This window comes from Malus domestica, chromosome 17, assembly GCF_042453785.1.
Source record: "Malus domestica chromosome 17, GDT2T_hap1".
NCBI classification, from domain to species: Eukaryota; Viridiplantae; Streptophyta; class Magnoliopsida; order Rosales; family Rosaceae; genus Malus; species Malus domestica.
Genome location: NC_091677.1, coordinates 27,038,296 through 27,055,578, shown reverse-complemented (window position 1 = coordinate 27,055,578; position 17,283 = coordinate 27,038,296). Strand labels below are relative to the sequence as shown.

The 17,283-nt window shown below is 37.6% G+C and overlaps 3 protein-coding genes across 3 annotated transcripts; 1 reads left to right on the top strand and 2 right to left on the bottom strand.

The window, feature by feature from the left end:
- The first annotated feature begins 742 nt into the window (after window positions 1-742).
- On the top strand, window positions 743-5,387 carry LOC103403130 (uncharacterized). The gene is made up of 5 exons (XM_008341954.4): window positions 743-1,353; window positions 3,160-3,210; window positions 3,613-3,675; window positions 3,765-3,833; window positions 4,695-5,387. The coding sequence occupies exons 1-5, from the start codon at window positions 985-987 to the stop codon at window positions 4,983-4,985; spliced, it is 843 nt and encodes a 280-aa protein (XP_008340176.3). The 5' UTR covers window positions 743-984; the 3' UTR covers window positions 4,986-5,387.
- A 1,758-nt stretch (window positions 5,388-7,145) lies between these two features.
- LOC103403347 (mitogen-activated protein kinase kinase kinase 20-like) lies at window positions 7,146-8,605 on the bottom strand. Its single transcript, XM_008342158.4, has one exon. The coding sequence runs from the start codon at window positions 8,505-8,507 to the stop codon at window positions 7,530-7,532; it is 978 nt and encodes a 325-aa protein (XP_008340380.1). The 5' UTR covers window positions 8,508-8,605; the 3' UTR covers window positions 7,146-7,529.
- Window positions 8,606-9,730: 1,125 nt separating this feature from the next.
- Window positions 9,731-13,976, bottom strand: LOC103403131 (beta-amyrin 28-monooxygenase-like). Its single transcript, XM_008341955.4, has 3 exons — window positions 13,414-13,976; window positions 12,493-12,911; window positions 9,731-10,404 (listed from the first exon to the last, which is right to left on the bottom strand). The coding sequence occupies exons 1-3, from the start codon at window positions 13,947-13,949 to the stop codon at window positions 9,902-9,904; spliced, it is 1,458 nt and encodes a 485-aa protein (XP_008340177.1). The 5' UTR covers window positions 13,950-13,976; the 3' UTR covers window positions 9,731-9,901.
- Between the last annotated feature and the right edge of the window lie 3,307 nt (window positions 13,977-17,283).

Here is a 17,283-nt window from a genome sequence, read left to right as displayed (position 1 = left end):
TGGTGGTGGTAGAAGGGTTTTAGAATTTTCTTTTATTTTGTATCTAGCTTTGGACCCTTGGTTGGGCTCTTTTATGTTAGCTTAGGTGCCCGTGTTTGTTTTGTTTACAAGTGTATTTGGGCCTTTGGTTTGTAAATTAATTTTGGAATAAAATTGTCCCTTTTTACGGAAATGATTTACTTAAAAAAAAAAAAAAAGAACTCCACAATTAAAATATAAAACTAACTCGTACACATCCGAAGCGAAACGTGCCGCATCGCTAACTGACAGACGTCACTATCTTCTAAACCTACCCCAATTCTTGGTCCTGAAAGATTTTCCAGTGTAACCAGTATACGAGATAATATATCACGTATTATTATATAAATAATATGATATATGTGCTAAAAAATTAATAATTTAAACAATAAAATTTTCCATTACTTTTATTAAAACACGTAATGTACCATTTATGTTTCTGTCGCAATTAAAAATTTATTCTCACTCACCTCCGGTCCCACGTTCGTCTACCCACACCACAATCCTACTAACAAATGAACTTTGTGTGTCATCGACTCATCCATCAAAACCATTAACAAAGACAAAAAAAATAAAAATAAAAAGGCCACGCGAGGTTGGTCCAGCACTGCCACTTGTTCCCACTGCGATGGCCCACCATAAAATTGAGAAAAAGATCGCCAGAGAAAAAAAAAAGAAAAAAGAAAAAAAAAAGAAAAAGGGGAAAAGTCCAAACAAAGAGGAAGAAGGGGAAGAGTTGTGACCTGTGAGTTTGTTGTTGATGAGAAACACAAGAAAAGAAAGTCGACAAAGCTTCAATTATATTTATATTCTTTCCTTCTTTTCTTCTTTATGCACACAGACAAACCCTCATAAATTTAAAAAGATTTTCTTTCTCCCCTTTTCTCTCTCGCCACCCTCTTCTTCTTCGTCCTCTCTCTCTTTTCAAAAAACCAGGAGAAGCAAAAAACCGTCAGTGAATACACTATGACTTCCCCCGATGACAGTGACGGCGGCTGGGTCAACCTCGCCATGAACGACGAGGCGGCGGTCGTCGACCTTCTTCTCCGCCTCAAGCACTCCGCGCCGCCTCCGCCGTCGAAGCGCAGTAGTATTCACAGCTTTCCGACTTTGCGGTGGTGCGTAAGGCAGCGCCGCTCCAGGAACGTGCCACGTCGCCACCATGCCGACGACGTCGATGCTGAGGACAGAAAGAGCACGAAGGGTGAGTCGAGCGGCGCCAGGGCCAGCCCCACCACGCCACTTTCCTGGAGCGGTGCCACTTCGGCTGGCGGCGTCGACGGCTCCGAAGAGTCCAGCAAGCTGCTTAAGCCGACCGATGCCGCGAGATCTAAGGTGTGTATATGTCTCTGTCACTGTCACTCATTAGGGTCGGGCCGGGGTTTGGTTCGGTGGCTTTTTTTTTGCTACTTTTTTATCTTAATTTTTGGATTATCTAATTGACGAAACTACCCCTTAGAAGCTAGGGTATTTACACGGGAGAGGAACCCGGCCGTCCGTCTCTTTCTATTTCCGCAGTCTGTTTGTGGAGGGGGCTTCCAACCAGTCGTTGTCCTTTTGACTATTATGCCCTTACGTTGCATTTGCTTGTGGATGCATCGTTGCCGCCGGGGAAAATTCGGTCATTTCGCACACCGTACCGGTTTCTCTGCTCGCCGGTCGTTTGGACTGGGCGCTGTCGTTTTACCATTGTCAACGTCTTCCGTTATTTTCTAGGTTTTGATTTGAGGGTTTTTCAGAGGACGCGATGACGCTTTGACGTTTTTTCACTCGTCTTTTCCGCTCCTGTCACGCTTGTTCCGCTGGAAACCCCAAAATACCCTTCTATGAGTGGCATTTTCGTCATTGAACAAAGTCTCAGCCAACCCCCCAGCACTCCCCTAAGCCCAACCCTCTTCTGTCGGAGTGATGAAATGACGTAATACTGTCTGCCAAAGTCAAACTGTACTTGAAACTTCGAGGGCAATTGGGGAATATAGAAACAGGGTGACCTGCTTTATCGGTGGCGTGCCTTGGTGGCAAAATAGGTCTGCGTGTTGTACTGTTGTGTGGTTTGGTGTGGTGCTGGTAGTGGTTGTGCAGTGAGGGGGAAATCATTGGGTGTGGTCGGCCGCAGTTTGGCGTTTCCTGCAGACGCATGGTAACGACCAAGTCGAATGGGCGCCCTGCGACGTCGTTTATTCCATATGCAGCATTAAAACAAGAATTAACTCACCTATTTTACTTTTCACTCATTTTTTTTAACTTTTGATCGTCGAATTAGATGAATTAATGAAAATCAACAAATAAAAATTAACAAAAAGTACGTAAAAAGTAAAATTTGATGCGTGGATACATAGCCTTACAAATATTGTTACCAATGGGTACACAGTCCCTCTTACGGAAAGACGAGGTCAAGCTTGGATCCAATGGAAACTCAGTCAAATGGGAAAACTTTTTGTTCGGACTGTCTGTCACGAGATCGTAAGTGACAGCCTGGCATGTTAGCCTGTTTATGCTTTGGTGGGTCCCAAAGGAAGATGTAAAAAAGTGGCTCTTTGGGTGGAGTTGTCTCTCCCAAATTGTTATAAGCTGAATTTGTTGTTGCTTGGTGCCCTTTTAGGGTTTTCTGTTTTTTTATTTAATTTATTTATTTAATTTTATTTTTGGTAGGTTGAATGATTGCAGTAGGCACATTTTTTGGTCGAAAACTGAGACGCGAATTGCTCCAAGAAAGTAACTAAAAAGAGTATGGGAAGTTTACATAATGTGTGGGCTGCTCATTTGAAATTGTCACCATATGTACATAAGTGAAACGCACATTGACATTGTCACGAGAAAGTCATTAAAAAACCCTTTAAAAGTTCTTTTTGGCCTCGGAGCGGTGCGAGTTTGAATATCTATAGGAATATGCATAATAGAACTCCTTCTAACAACCTATGTGGATTTATTGTTACATGGACTTTGCAGTGGTTTCGATCACTCCGTTTGACATGTGTACCTGGTTATATTTTTTTTCACTTGTAAGCTGTTTGCGGCCTTTTCTATATCCGCCGAGCTGGCTAGCTCTGATATGTATTTTTTTTTTTTTAACTGTACAACTTGCTGAGTAGTGTTTTGTTTGACGAATTTATTGAGTTGTGTTATGTTCGGTGTGTGCAGGTTGCTGTTAGAAATGAATCAACCATCTTCAAGAGGCCAAGAAAGAAGAAGGTAAATATACCGTTATGTATTTGCACTAGTACGATATTCGTGGAAAGTTTATGAAGAAAGTCCAATTAAGTTTATGTATTCTGGCTAATTGAAGTCTTAGCTCAAAGACTCAAACCACAAAAAGTTCTAACTCTTAATGGTAATAAGTATCCGAAAGTCAGCAGTAAGATATCTTTACTGAGCAGATCATACTAAAAGCTCTGAACGAGTGACCTTGACGGGGCTTAAACTTGGGACCTCTTTCATTTACAGCGTAAATATCCTCGGAATTACTTGCTCAATGGCTGCATTTCAATAGTTTCTCCTCCCCTGTTCTTTCTTTGGTTTGTTTGTGGTGGTGTGCTGAATATTGTTGGATTCATATGTCATAGCGTAGTGATAAAATCTTGTGGCTGCATGCAGACTTTAGCTGAATTAAAAGAGGAGGAGAGTCTGCTGTTGAAGGAAAGAAGAAATTTGGAAAATGTACGTCTTAAAGATACTACACTATATGTCCCAATATGTCTTCGTGGAGATACCTGGATATTGATTTCTTTAATTTATTCTCTGAGCAGGAATTGGCAACTCTACGCCTCACTGTTGAGAAGCAGAGGGCCACAAATGAAAGCTTGAAAAAAGTGAAGGTGAATGCGCTGTTACTACTCTCTGTAGGCTCTAAATATGTATGCATTTATGATATACCTAAAACTTACAGTCTGAAAAGTCGTAACGGAGTGACTATTGTGCGGAAATATATGTGGCTGTTGTGCAATAGCCTTACCTAATAGGATTACAATAAATTTCACTAATAGGATTTTTTATGCGTAATTTGCCAGTTTCTCTCCTTACTATGTATTGTTTAACATGATTCTTTAGCCTTTAGTCATTTCAGAGGAGTGGTTGACGCCTGCATTTTGCGGTCTCTTTTGTGTCGTTAAGATGCAGATGTTGAAAGTTGTAGACTTTTCGTTTCATCCTCTTAGAGTTGCTATCCTGGCAAAACATTTCCCATCCCATTGCACTTAAGTAGGAAGTCCACCTCTGTCAGAATATGTACATATGGACATTATGTGTATATTATGCATCAGTGACCAGCTTGCTCCATGAATCATGACGCAGTGCTTCATCTTTTCTTGAGGGTTGACTTGTTTTAGGCATGGATAGTGCAAAATATGGTCTTCTGGGTTTGTAGTTTCCTCCAATAAGAATTGCTTCTTCCATTGAACTACTTGTTTCGTAGCTTATAGAATAAAATAGAAAAAGAAAACTTAACTGTTCACACTCTGTTTGAAAATTCTTGTATTAAGAAATTATCAACGTGAAAGTTTGAAGAAATTGCTTACTTTTGAGGAGTACATAACTTATGTCGATGATAGCTTAGTGTAGATTTGCTTTTTTAATCATTTGCGAGACGACAAAGAACCAAGTATGCAATCATTTACATTTTCAGGATTACCAGCATGTATAACATGTTTTGTAATATTGGTTTTATCTTTCGGTTACAGCTTGAGTTGCAGTTGCCGCAGACAAAAATGAAAGCTACAACACCTGTATTGTCTGGTGAAGCCATTTGGCACCAACATGAGCAAATAAATGCGGTTGGTGACACTACTCCAACAATGAAAACAAGTGTTCATTGCAATAACGTTGGCACTTCACAAAGCTCCTGTCCCTCAAATGTTTCTTCCAAGGTACAACAAGAGGTTGGGAGCCGAGACACTGCCTTTTCGCTACCTGATCTAAATCTTCCATTTGGGGAGGACCCTGGCTCCGAGGTTTTATATGGAACGAGCTGAGAAGATTCAGATTTGTACTATTATTCAGTTTTCTAATCACGCGGCGCCAAGATCTGCAGCAGCGTTTAGCTTAATAAGATAGAACTCATCCATCCTACGTTCCTAACGGTATTTTAGGTTGACAAACTGAAAGTGCAAGTATAAAAGCCCGTCTCCTCCGCCGCTTTATGAAGTGAACGCGGCGGATATTATTTTGTTTCTTTATAGATGAAATCACTGAGGGTAGTGTAGAGATCCTAACCCTGAACACATTTTCACATTTCCAGGTTTCTATGTTTTGTCTGAAGTTCTTTGGGAACCCTCCTCCCTGTCCCTTTTTTTTCGTTTATTATAATTTTTTTTTGGAAATATTGACTCTAATGTAATCACACTCCATAATACCTTAATTCTCTGTTATTGTCACTCTTGCATTTTATTTTATTTTTCATCATCTTTTCGGGTACGTCTCCTTGTATAATGGAGTTTTGGACAATGAAGGTTGGATGTGTAGGCAGAGCTGCTCCTGCCAACCCTGCTAATATTGGTCTGGGAAGAACTCAAATTATGGAGATACCGATTTGCAGGTACCGATTCCGGCGACTTGATGTTGCCATGACGCCATTTCCGTCTTTGGCTGTGTGGAACTGCCGTTGAGTTTCAGAGCTATTTGCAATCGAGAACCTAAAAGACTAACGGCTGCTGGATCAGTTCCTGAAGGGATTATTTCCCAATAATTTTGTTAGTTGCTTTTTTATCTGTAGCCTTCAATCATAGCGATAAAATCGGGTTGGTAAGAAACCACAGTGGTTACTTCCTTGAGCTGAGAAATAAAGTCCAGGCTTTGGAGTTCCCAGTATCCCCTATCAAACCTAGATGCCTAGAAAAATTGTCGAACAAGCAAATCAATCAAAACATTCCAAAGCCATACGTACTACCTCAACACAGAGAAATACAAGTTAAGATTTTCAACGTACCTAGTCTGGGAGAGAGTTCACTCAAACCATTTCCAGCTCCAAACTTACGAGTACCGTTATGTTTGAAGTGTTTAAATTAGGGAGTCTTGGAAAGAGTGATCATTGTCGAGACTAGGTTGTCATCACAATAGTCCTGAATACTCACACTCAAAGACCAAACATTGCGTGATGGTGGTGATGTATGGTAAGAGATCACTTGCAAGCGCTCTAAAGAGTTAATTCGAAAGAGATTGAAGGAGATTCACATCCAGCTTTGAGGATCTATATTGGTACGTTGTTGTGGTTCTGATGTGTAACTTTCCTTGAATAAGCGGTTAAGAAATCACTTGCAAGGGCTCTAAAGAGTTAATTTGAAGGAGATTCATAATTGACATAGATTCACATTTTTATTTGAGGATCCATATTGCTACGTTGTAGCGACGCAACTCGGTACATAAACTGCACACCAAATGTGTAAGTACAAAAACTTCATGTCGTACCCAGTAAGCGACTGTAACACTATAAATAGGGTGGATGGTGATGGGCCTCAAGTGGACAAACATAATTGGCACACAAGATTGTATAGCCCTCAGGTGGACAAACATAATTGGCACACAAGTTTGTATAGCCCTAGGCAGAAACCAAAAGCTTGGTGCGTTCACCAAGCTCTGGGCGATCAATTGATTAAGCTATATGACTGTTATGCGAGATTTTTGATTGGGGTGAACATAGGGAATATGATGTTCAATTTCAAACACAAAAGACATGCAATACTTATCGAACAATCTTTGATGTGAAATTTTTGGCATTATCCAGTCATCACCCTATTCCGTAGGAAAACTGAACAACTGCCAAGTCCACTTGTTGTTGAAAGTCGCCTTGGTCTCATTAGCTCATAAGGGGTCGAAAAAGCAAAGTGTGAGTGGATCGTAATTATTTATCTAGTCAAAACATTTTGAAAGTACTAACACATGCTCTAGAAATCTCATATAGTCAAAACATTTCAAAGAGTGTGCATAAACCAATCAACTCCATCTGCATGTGTTCTAATATCTTAGTGGATAAAGTGTTGGGTTTGCACCCCTGTGTCCCGGATTCGAAACTCCCCCTCCTCTTAAATTATTGTAATAGTTTTGAACCCTCCACTCTCTTTAATAATAATTAAAAAAAATAAAAAATTCAACTCCATCTGTATGCCGAGAAGCCAACCTGAAATCATTCTGAAACATTGGACAATAAACCTTGACTTGCAAGATTAATTTGAGTTTTATTACAATTCAGTCTACAAACTTGAAATAATTAATTTCAAGCAACTTTACAAATGTTAAAAAAACGAACGGGTAACAAATTAATCTACAACAATAATAACAATCAAGTCTTATCCCACTAAACGAGTAACATATAAATCCACAACCATATGAATATTATGCAAAACACTAACACATTAGAATCCCTTTCGGATGTTAAAATTTTCTGCTTCTTTCAGAAGCGCGGTCAAGAAAAAGTCGCTTGACTCACTTCTATAGGGTAACTGGCATGACACGACCTGCAGGATGGGCATTAATTCTGGGTACAGTGGTAGACCTTGTGTGGTAGTCTGCACGTGGTTTAACTAAGAAACCATCTGGATTGCCGAAAGTTGAGCTGATGATGCCTTCTTCAACATTCCTTTCCGCTGTTTAACCACCTGGATATGATGACCATTGGCTTCTGATGCTTGTGGCTGTGCTACAAAACGATGGAGCAAGAGCTTTTCAGCTGTCAACCTTTCCCGAGGTCTCCGGGCAAAGCAACTCTTCAGGAAATCTCTAGCCTCGCTTGAGATCTCAGCAGGGCTATTGGGAGTTAATTCAAAAGAAGCCATGTCCAAGAACTCGACAAGTTCACATGGGAGCTTGCCGGTTAGCATTTGAAGTACAATACAACCCAGGGACCATACATCAATTGACGTCTCATCCTGTGCATTATCAGTCCAAGCACATGCGTCTGCATACATGGGATTGCCTTCCCATCGACTCCTTCTCTTAGCCAATCCTAAATCTGCAACCTTGGCTACCAAGTTAGCAGTACTAACATTAGACGCGGTCGTACTAGGCATAAGAAGAATGTTTTCCGGCGTCAAATCGCAGTGAACATAACCACACTTGTGTATGTGCTTAAGCCCTTCAAGAATTGTCCTCGTGTAGTGCTTAACATCGGATTCAGGCAATCCCTTACCGTTGGATTTCTTGATCAAACCGTCAAGGCTTCCTCCTGTGGCAAATTCCAGCAACAAGTTGTAGACCATGTCACCCTTGTCAGTGGTTGTGATCTCTTCACCAAAGCGCTCGATAACAAAGGGGCAACCCTTGATCTCAAAGAGAACCTCCGCTTCATGCTGAATAGGATCTGAAGTAGAAACCTCCGCCGATTTAACCGCCATCACAGCAGGCAAATCAAACATACTGCGAAACTTGCTCGTTCTTGGTTTCTTGGGAGTGGCAAGAAACACAGACCCAAAGCTTCCTTCTCCAATCATCTCCCCTCTCAACCAGTGCACTCCATGATTCTTTTGTCCCTTTTCTAATTGTTCTTGAGCCTTTCGTTTCATGATTCTTCTTCACAACTTCTTATTTCTTTGTTTTCTTCACAAGAAATAAGGTGATGCCGCTCGTCTGTAATTGTTTCTTAGAATAGCGACTTGCTTGTTTGTTCTCTCTCTCTCTCTCTCTCTCTCTATATATATATATATATAGAGATAATAGCAACATGCATAGTAGGGTTCAAGAGACGCATCTTTCACTACTACTTGGATATGAAGCTACGTGCAAATACAATGGCAATACTGAGTTAGGGTTTAAAGTCGCATCTTTCTTGGATATTCCTCCAAGTTCAGCCGTCGCCTCCACAAAGCTTTCAGTTTCCACTAGTATGTTCTCATAATTTGATTTGGGTTCCACATCTTCCACTAGACGTTACATCAACCGCCTATTATAATTTACAATACCCAGTATTATTTCCGCTCCTTTTTACCATTCTACCCATTTTTGGAAGTTATTTTATAAAAAGAAAATATCCTACTTTTTCTAAAAAACAGAAGAAAAAAAAAAATGAAAAGAAAAGAAAGGGGGAGGAGATCCATATCCTATGCACACAAAATTTTAATTTTTTTAATTGTCCAGCCGTAACAAACCCCCTCATCCTTGTTTACCAGCACCCGTGCCCAGCGCGTGTCCTTCCTCACAATTTTTTTTTTCAAAAAATAAAGACAACTGGTGGCAAGCAAAATCTTAAAAAAAATCACATAACCACAACCACCACTGCCAGCGGCCGTGCCCAGCGCATGTCCTCCTTCACATTTTTTTTTGTCCAGCGCATGTTCTCCTTCACATTTTTTTTTCTTTCAAAAAATAAAGACAACCGGTGGCAAGCAAAATGTTAAAAAAAATCACATCATCACAACCACCACTGCCCAAAGGCAACAAACCCACCTTCAATTTCAAATTGTTGAAAGATGAGAGGCAAAGATGGAGAGGAACGATTGGTTGGGGCTCGGTTAGTTAGTTTTTTTATTTTTAATTTTATATCAATTGACTTGATTAGTTCATAAAAAAAATTATTTATTTTTTATAACAAACAATATTATCTACACTAAGGGGAGGAGATGTGCTTAGCCTCACAATGAACTAGTAATTATATGGTTTAAACTCACATTTGGCAATAATCGAACATAAAACCTCTCACTTACAAGTGAAAGAGGAAAACCGCTAGATCGTAATACTAAGTAGCTATAAAAAAATTATTTAGAAAAAAGGTATTTTAGAATCAGACAAATTTTTATTCCAATTCAAACGAATTATAAACAATTTATTTTCAATCAGTACCATTTCTACTCCAATTTCAAAAAACTGTAATAACAGTTTTAATGGAAATTTGGATTTAAAATCTCCTTTATTCAATTCATCTACAATCCAATTCCACCTATTTTTAAACAAGGCATCAAGCCTAAGTTGATACTTCTTTTTGGGTGTGAGGATAAAGGCGGATCGGAAGTCCTTCAGCGGGCACGGGCAATGGATTAACAACAATCGTCTCGTCCGCTACAACTTTCTCAAATTTGAACCTTTTCACCAAGTTGTGCATGAACACTAGTATTGCCAATCTTGCGTACTCTTTGCCGGGGCACATCCGTACGCCTCCACCGAATGGAACATATGTGTATGGTGCTGGTCCGCTTCCTTCAAATCTTGACGGGTCGAATTTCTCCGGCTCGGGGAAATAAGCCTCGTTCTTGTGCGTTGAGGTTGCACTCCAATATAACTTCCACCCTTTTGGAATGTATAAACCATGAAACATGAAGTCGGTCAAGGGTTCCCTCCAGCCTCCTTGAACAGGTGAAGACATTCTCAGCACTTCGGAAGCTACATTCCATGAGTATTTCATCTTCTTAAGGTCATCCCAGTTCAGTAACTTCCCTGGACTTTTTGAATTTGCAATCTCCATTTGTTCTGTTAAGTATAAGACAATTTTGCGCTGTTAGTCCACCACACTCGACTAATAAATGCATATGTGTTGCCATTTAAAATTATTTCAATAAATATTCTTATTTGCTTACTTGGAAATTCATGTGTACCTCTGTCTTTTCCTAGGAAAAGGCAATCTCTAAAAGATGTGAATGTCACACCTCACATTATATTATATAAAATAAGTGGACAACAGCATCATTAGTATATTATAGACTTAGAATAATAATAATAAGAAATTTATATCTTAAATCATTTTGTGACACCACGACTTTCCTAGAGATTGGGAGTGCGAGAGAATAAAACTAAAAATCTTATTTTTAAAAGAAAAATTAATGGAAAGTCCAATTATTTTTAGTTTAATGAAAAATAACAAATAAATGTGTAAGTAAATGATATCAGAAAAGATAAAAATATGATTTTTTGTTAAAAGTGAATAGTACCAGAAATGTTTCGTTAAAATTCTCATTTTTAAAGGGGTGTGATATCCACACACCTCTTTTTACTTCTCTCACACTTTTTTAGTTTTCGACCGTCGGATCGGATGAATTGAAGAAAATCAATGAACATAAATTAACAAGGAATGTGTGAGAAGTAAAAAATGGTGTGTAGATAGCACACCCCTTTTTAAATGCTTGAAAACTGAGCTCATATGATCCATTGGCTTTCTAGAGACACGCGGCTCCTTTCCTATTTAAGTTATATCACGTGGGGCTCAAATCCATCGACTTTCCTATATATGTATACAAAAGCGAATACTATCAACAGGATCAAACTTTAATTGGTTTTTCACCTTCTCTTGATTGTACTTGTAGCTATATAAAAATTTCATTAAATTTTCCTTCAATAATATCAAAATTTCTGTTTACAAACAAAATGATACTGTATATATTGAATTACGGGAAAAGAGATTTGAACACAGAATTTCGAGTATAAATAAAAATAGGGTTCTTTAGATATAGACATTTGCAATTCTTATTTCCTAGATAAAAATTCATCTAATTTTAAACATCTAAATTTGAAAAAGACTACCAAATAGAAAAGTAATTGACATATTATTACAAAATATTTACAACTTGTGCCACAATATTCAAATCAAATCATTAAATATTATTACTTACCTTAATTATAACGAACAAATAATTATTGCACATACTATTACCTCTAACATATATAAATTATATATATACATAAATTCATTCAAAAGTATATCATACTACTAAAAGTTCAATATACATATAATTTACTTATATGTATATAGTACTACTATACATTCAAATATATATATGCCCAGTACTAACATATATGTTAACAAATTATTATATGTAATTGATTTACCTATTTGTAAATTTATGATTAGAAATAATATATTTTGTAGGTAAATTAGTATTAAATAAAATAATGTTGCTTTATTATGTAGGTAAATTATTTTGCATATATTGGGTTTGTTTATTATGTAGGTAAATTATTTTTCATGTATTTTACATAGATAGGGTAAATTATTTTGAGCAATATAACATTTTAAAATTTTAATAGTAGGTGCACTATTTGAATCAAATAACATTTTTTAGGTAAATTATTTTGCATGAAATTTTACATATATTAGTCATTTTTTTTATATATGCGTGTGAAATAATTTACCTATATTAATATGTAAAATATAATTTTAGTGACTTAATTAAGAATGTCAATATATTAGACATGTTTTATTGTTATTATATATTAGGCAATGAATTTATAACAAATGTTTTTTTAGTAAAATTATTAATTCTCCCTTATAATTCGCATGGCATTAATTGTGTACATCAAACATTCAAATAGGGGTATTTTAGGCATCCATAAAATTTTAAATGTGTTAAGTCAAACATATTTAATGAATTTGCTGATGTGGAATCGAATAAATGAGTTTTATTTGAGTAAACAACTTATTTCGGGTTTTATGCGGAGAAAATTAAGTTTTAAAGACTAAAGTTATATTTTCAGATAAAAATATGATACATGTGACTAAAATGGATAGTATTTGACAAATATGTTGACAGTTTTTTTGGTCAGAATATGTTGACAGTTGGTTACCGTTGTAGACTGCATCATAGACATGAGGAAGCTCGGCAAGATACTTGACAATGAAAGCGCAGGTAGCGCTCGTCGTTTCATGGCCAGCAATCAACAACCCATTAATCCAATCAGCAATTTCCAATTCCGTCGCGGACGTTCCGTGCTCATCGCACGTCAACAGCATGTGTGACAATATGTCTTGTGTTGGGGAGGCCTTGCCCTCTGCCAAATCAATCTTCCTCTGCTTAATTATCTTATGCAGCTTGTCCCTGATGAATTTGGAGGACTTTATGGCAGTATGAAATGGGGTCCCTGGGAAGTCAATCGGCATCGATATGATTCCGGCGTTCAACAGATGGATTGAATGGCCGATTTCTTCCATTTCCTTTGGGTTCTCAAGGCTCAGAAACAAGCGTACAGCAAGACCAAAGGTGTAGCTATATTCATGTACGTAACACACATTATATATCATATAAAAACCAAATATTCGTACGTCCAAGCTTTATATGGGGTTTTTGAAATTTTATTCTTTGAAAAATTGAAAAAGAATTAGAACATGGGGTTCTAATTCAAATTCATATTATATATTGTTTTAATATTTAATGAGTGTTTTTTACTTAAGCATCGATTAATATGTTTAATTCTTATTGGTGACACATCACATAGTTTGCAGATATGGTCTAAAAAGTTAGTCTACCTAGCATTATTCATAATTTTTAGCTTCATTATACATATCCCTATCCAAAATATATGGAATTGATCTATAAACGTACATATGTGTTATCAAACTATAAATCTTGCGATGTTAATCCATCATCGTCATATTTTAATGTGAATCTAAATAGTAAATTTTTGTTGAGATTGAGATTCACAGAAGTCTACCAGAAAGAAAATATATAAATTAATAAATTTCTTGATGTACACAATAGTTGGACTTACTCGTTAGTGAGGGGGAAGGCTTGAACTTGGTTTTTATTTTCCCAAGCATCAGCAAAGTGTGTACGGGCACTAGTGTCCATGATGCCGATGTATCGTTGCAAAACCTCAGGCTTCATGAACTTCGGAATCAACTTTCTAAACTTCTTTTTAGAAGTTTCAGTGGAAGAAGGGAAGACCTTTTGGATCGAGCTGGGATACCAAACAGCGACAAGCTTGTTCTCGTTGGAGAACAAGAACTTGTTGCAAGCCGCACCGCAGAAGATGGCAGCTTGCTCCCCAAAGAGGGAGGTCTTGAAGACTTGGGAGGAAAATTTGGTTATTCGGTCGAAGAAGAACTTTTCAGGTTGGCCTTTCCATCCAGAAGCCAAGAACTTAAAGCTCTCTCCGATCACGGGGTAGCCCACATTTCCTGGCGGGAGATTTTCGCTAGTGAATTGGGATCTGTGCCTATATAAGAGGACAACTAGAGAGAGGGAGACGAAGGAAACTGAGGTAGCCCAGAACAATGGGTTGAGAAAGAAATAATGCTCCTCCATTTTGCTTTTTGTTGTTTAAGCAGAGCCCCAGTTTGTTAATCTGAATGTTTCAGTTTGTAACTCATGATATTTTATAGGCGGTTTACGTGAGAATGACAGATCATATTAGGCAGTCTTTGATGGTGCAGTCGTGCAGGCCATAATATTAGGCAGTCTTTGATGGTGCAGTCGTGCAGGCCAGTCTACGTAGTAGTAGTTTTGAAGGTTCTTGTTGGTAAGAGCTCTAGCGCGCTAAACACCCACGAAAGGTTCTCCCAAAAAAAAATTAAAAAAAAAATTAAAAAACACCCAAGAAAGACCCCGGAGAGTCGATCGGCGTCTGAAAAGATTAGAGCCTACGTATGAAAAAAAAAAAACAATGACGAAGATATGTAACATCATTATTATCTACCTATGAAAAAGATTCGAGTCATTTGACACAATTATCTCTGTATGAAAAATATTTATCATCCTTATCTACCACTAACAAAGATACAAAAATTGAACATCATTGTCTACTTTTAGTAGTTATTTCCTTACAAAAAAAATAAAATCGGGAAAAAACTTCATAAAAAAGATATAATATTATGTTACAAATGTTATATCATAACATTAAATAAAATCAAAACTTGAAGTGAGACAAAATTTAATAGCAAAGGTAATACAATCATTAGAAAAGGGGGTGATTTTATTAACACCCACATTTTGTTGACTACACCTTATATACTGAAAACACTCCGTATTTACTTTTTAAATTAAAAATTATCTTAATAGACCTTACTTAATTTCCTATACTACCTTTACACCCTCTTAAGGAAATAATAAAGGTGGTTGCTGCCTCGCTAGGACATTTACCTAGTATTGGAAAGAATTGCTATTGTTTGTCGACAGTCCCGGGAAATAAAATGTGGCTAGCTTCTAGTTTTGATTTTTGCGTTCAGTGTTTTGAGTAATCATCGAGTTGTGATGGGTTGGTGTTGGATTCTATAAAAGAGTTTTACTTAGGATGCTTTTTGTAGCATAAGCGCGTTAAGCACTTCAAACGCCAAATTTTAAATTGGGTTATAGATGCTATTCTTTGATTCTACAATTGTTCTGAGTGATCATCTGATTTATTATAAAGTAGTTCATTCTTTGAAGTCAACCACAAATTTTAAATTGGGTTATAGATGCTATTGTTTGATTCTACAATTGTAGCAAAGGGGTTAATCATTCTCTTATCAACATTTATTTTAAACTCATGTAACATACATTATCGTATTAATAACAAGCCTATCACAACATCCCACAATTTATCATAATTTGTGTATACTCTTTTTTTTTTCCTGATATCATTTGTCCTGCAAAACTCATTTATGGTGCAGATTAATTCAAAATCATGCTATGGATATCCATAGGGAGCACTGCATCTTGCCCAAACATTAATGCATAAGGAGTAGTCTCAGTTCCTGCTCCTTTTGAGGTTCTATAAGCCCATAAAGTATATCCCAACTTCTCATGCCACCTTTCTGGACTATCTACCACCATTTTTTCAATAACGTTCACCAATATCTTGTTGCCAGCTTCTGCACAACCATTAGATTGAGGATAATATGGGTTAGACTGGATCATCTTTATCTTGAACTTAGTTGCAAACTCCTCAACTTTTTTGAAATGAATGATGGCCTTCTATCTGTAATAATCGTTTCATGCACCCCATATCTGTGTAGGATTTTTGTCTCAATGAACTTCTTCACAACAGCTGGATTAATTGTCTTCACAGATGAAGCCTCAACCCACATAGTAAAGTAACCAGTTACCATAATTATGAAGGTGTGCCAGGGCACTGATGGTGTGTGTTGGAGAGGTCCATGCCCTTGACATTCCTCACATCCTTTAGCATAAGCCTTACAATCTTTCTCCATGTTGGGCCAGAAGTAGTCATATCTTCTCAACAATCATCTCATCTTTGTGCCTGTTTGGTGTTCTCCACAAATGCCTTCATGCACCTCAGCCATCACCTTTATTGATTCTTCCAAACCCAAGTATTTTAATAAAAGCCCATATGGAGTCCTTCTCAACAAAGTCTTATCCTACATAACAAACTTAGTTGTCTGTTGTCTGATCTTCTTGCTAGTAGAAAGAGAATGGTCCTTTAAGTATTGGATGATAGATGTTCTCCAGTTCTCTATCTCAGGCTCTTCCATCATTACATCCAGGCTAAATTCTCTTTCAAAGATATACGAGAGACTTCTCCCTTGTATATATACTCTCATCTCAAGCCCCCCTTCTTGAACTTGTGCTCCAGAAGCCTTCTGTGTCATTTCATTAGCAATCAAGTTTGCTTCTCTGGGAATATGGCTAATTGTTGCTTCATTACCCCAATATTCCAGTAATTGAGTAGCTGTCAGGTAATATCCTGCCATTGTGATATGTTACACTTGTACTATCCATTTAATTAATTAATCACCATATACTTTTATTTCAGCTGCTCTCAACTCCATTAGAATTTCTAAGCCAACGATTAATGCTTCATATTCTGCCATGTTATTGGTAGGATCCTTGTAATCTAGAAGAAATGAGTAGCAATGCTGGACTCCCTTTGGATTAACGATGACAATTCTAGCTCCTGCAACATGTTGTGTGCATGATCCATCGAAATACAACTTCTAAGGAGTGATCTATAGGTTAGCTATTTTTTTACTTCTTATTGTATCCATTCCTCCTCGCCAGACTAAGCCTTACTGGGTGGGATCCAGAGGCTAGCCACTTCCAAAGTTCTAGGGATGTTGATGAGTTCCTCCTTGGACTCTTAGTGCTATGCTAGGAAGTCTGCAATTGCTTGTCCATTTACTACCCTTTGAGGTACATAATGGAAACTGAACTCTGATAGTGCTAGGATCTATTTCCCAATTCTTCTAGTTAGCATTGGTTTAAACAACATGTACTTGATCACATCAGTTTTAGCAATTATATAGATATGGCAAAGCAACATGTAGTTCCTTAATTTGTTGGCAGTGAAGTACAAGGCTAAGCATAATTTCTTAATTGGGGTATATCTTGTTTCCACCTCCGTAAGGATCGTATTGAGGTAGTATATTGCCTGCTCCTTCCCTTTTTCATTATTCTGAGCCAATAAACTCCCTATTGATTTCTCGGATGTTGAGGGCCCCACTCAAACTTGTCTTGATTCTTCAATCTTAACAAAGGAGTCAAAGGTTGGATCTTGCCTGTGAGATTAGCGATGAATCTTCTCAAAAAGTTAATCCTCCCTAGCAACCTTTGCAATTGTACTTTGTTAAAAGGTGTAGGTGACTCCATTATAGCCCTAGGTTTGTTCTTGTCCACTTTCACACCTCTTTGATGGACCAAGAAC

Bases quoted from the DNA above. Each gene is read 5' to 3' on its own strand.
- LOC103403130 (XM_008341954.4), top strand. From the start codon at position 985: ATGACTTCCCCCGATGACAGTGACGGCGGCTGGGTCAACCTCGCCATG. The intron at 1,354-3,159 runs GTGTGTATATGT...CGGTGTGTGCAG, and splicing joins CCGATGCCGCGAGATCTAAG to GTTGCTGTTAGAAATGAATC. The intron at 3,834-4,694 runs GTGAATGCGCTG...TTTCGGTTACAG, and splicing joins AAAGCTTGAAAAAAGTGAAG to CTTGAGTTGCAGTTGCCGCA.
- LOC103403347 (XM_008342158.4), bottom strand. From the start codon at position 8,507: ATGAAACGAAAGGCTCAAGAACAATTAGAAAAGGGACAAAAGAATCAT.
- LOC103403131 (XM_008341955.4), bottom strand. From the start codon at position 13,949: ATGGAGGAGCATTATTTCTTTCTCAACCCATTGTTCTGGGCTACCTCA. The intron at 12,912-13,413 runs GTAAGTCCAACT...ACATGAATATAG, and splicing joins GCCTTCCCCCTCACTAACGA to CTACACCTTTGGTCTTGCTG. The intron at 10,405-12,492 runs GTAACCAACTGT...TATACTTAACAG, and splicing joins CTATGATGCAGTCTACAACG to AACAAATGGAGATTGCAAAT.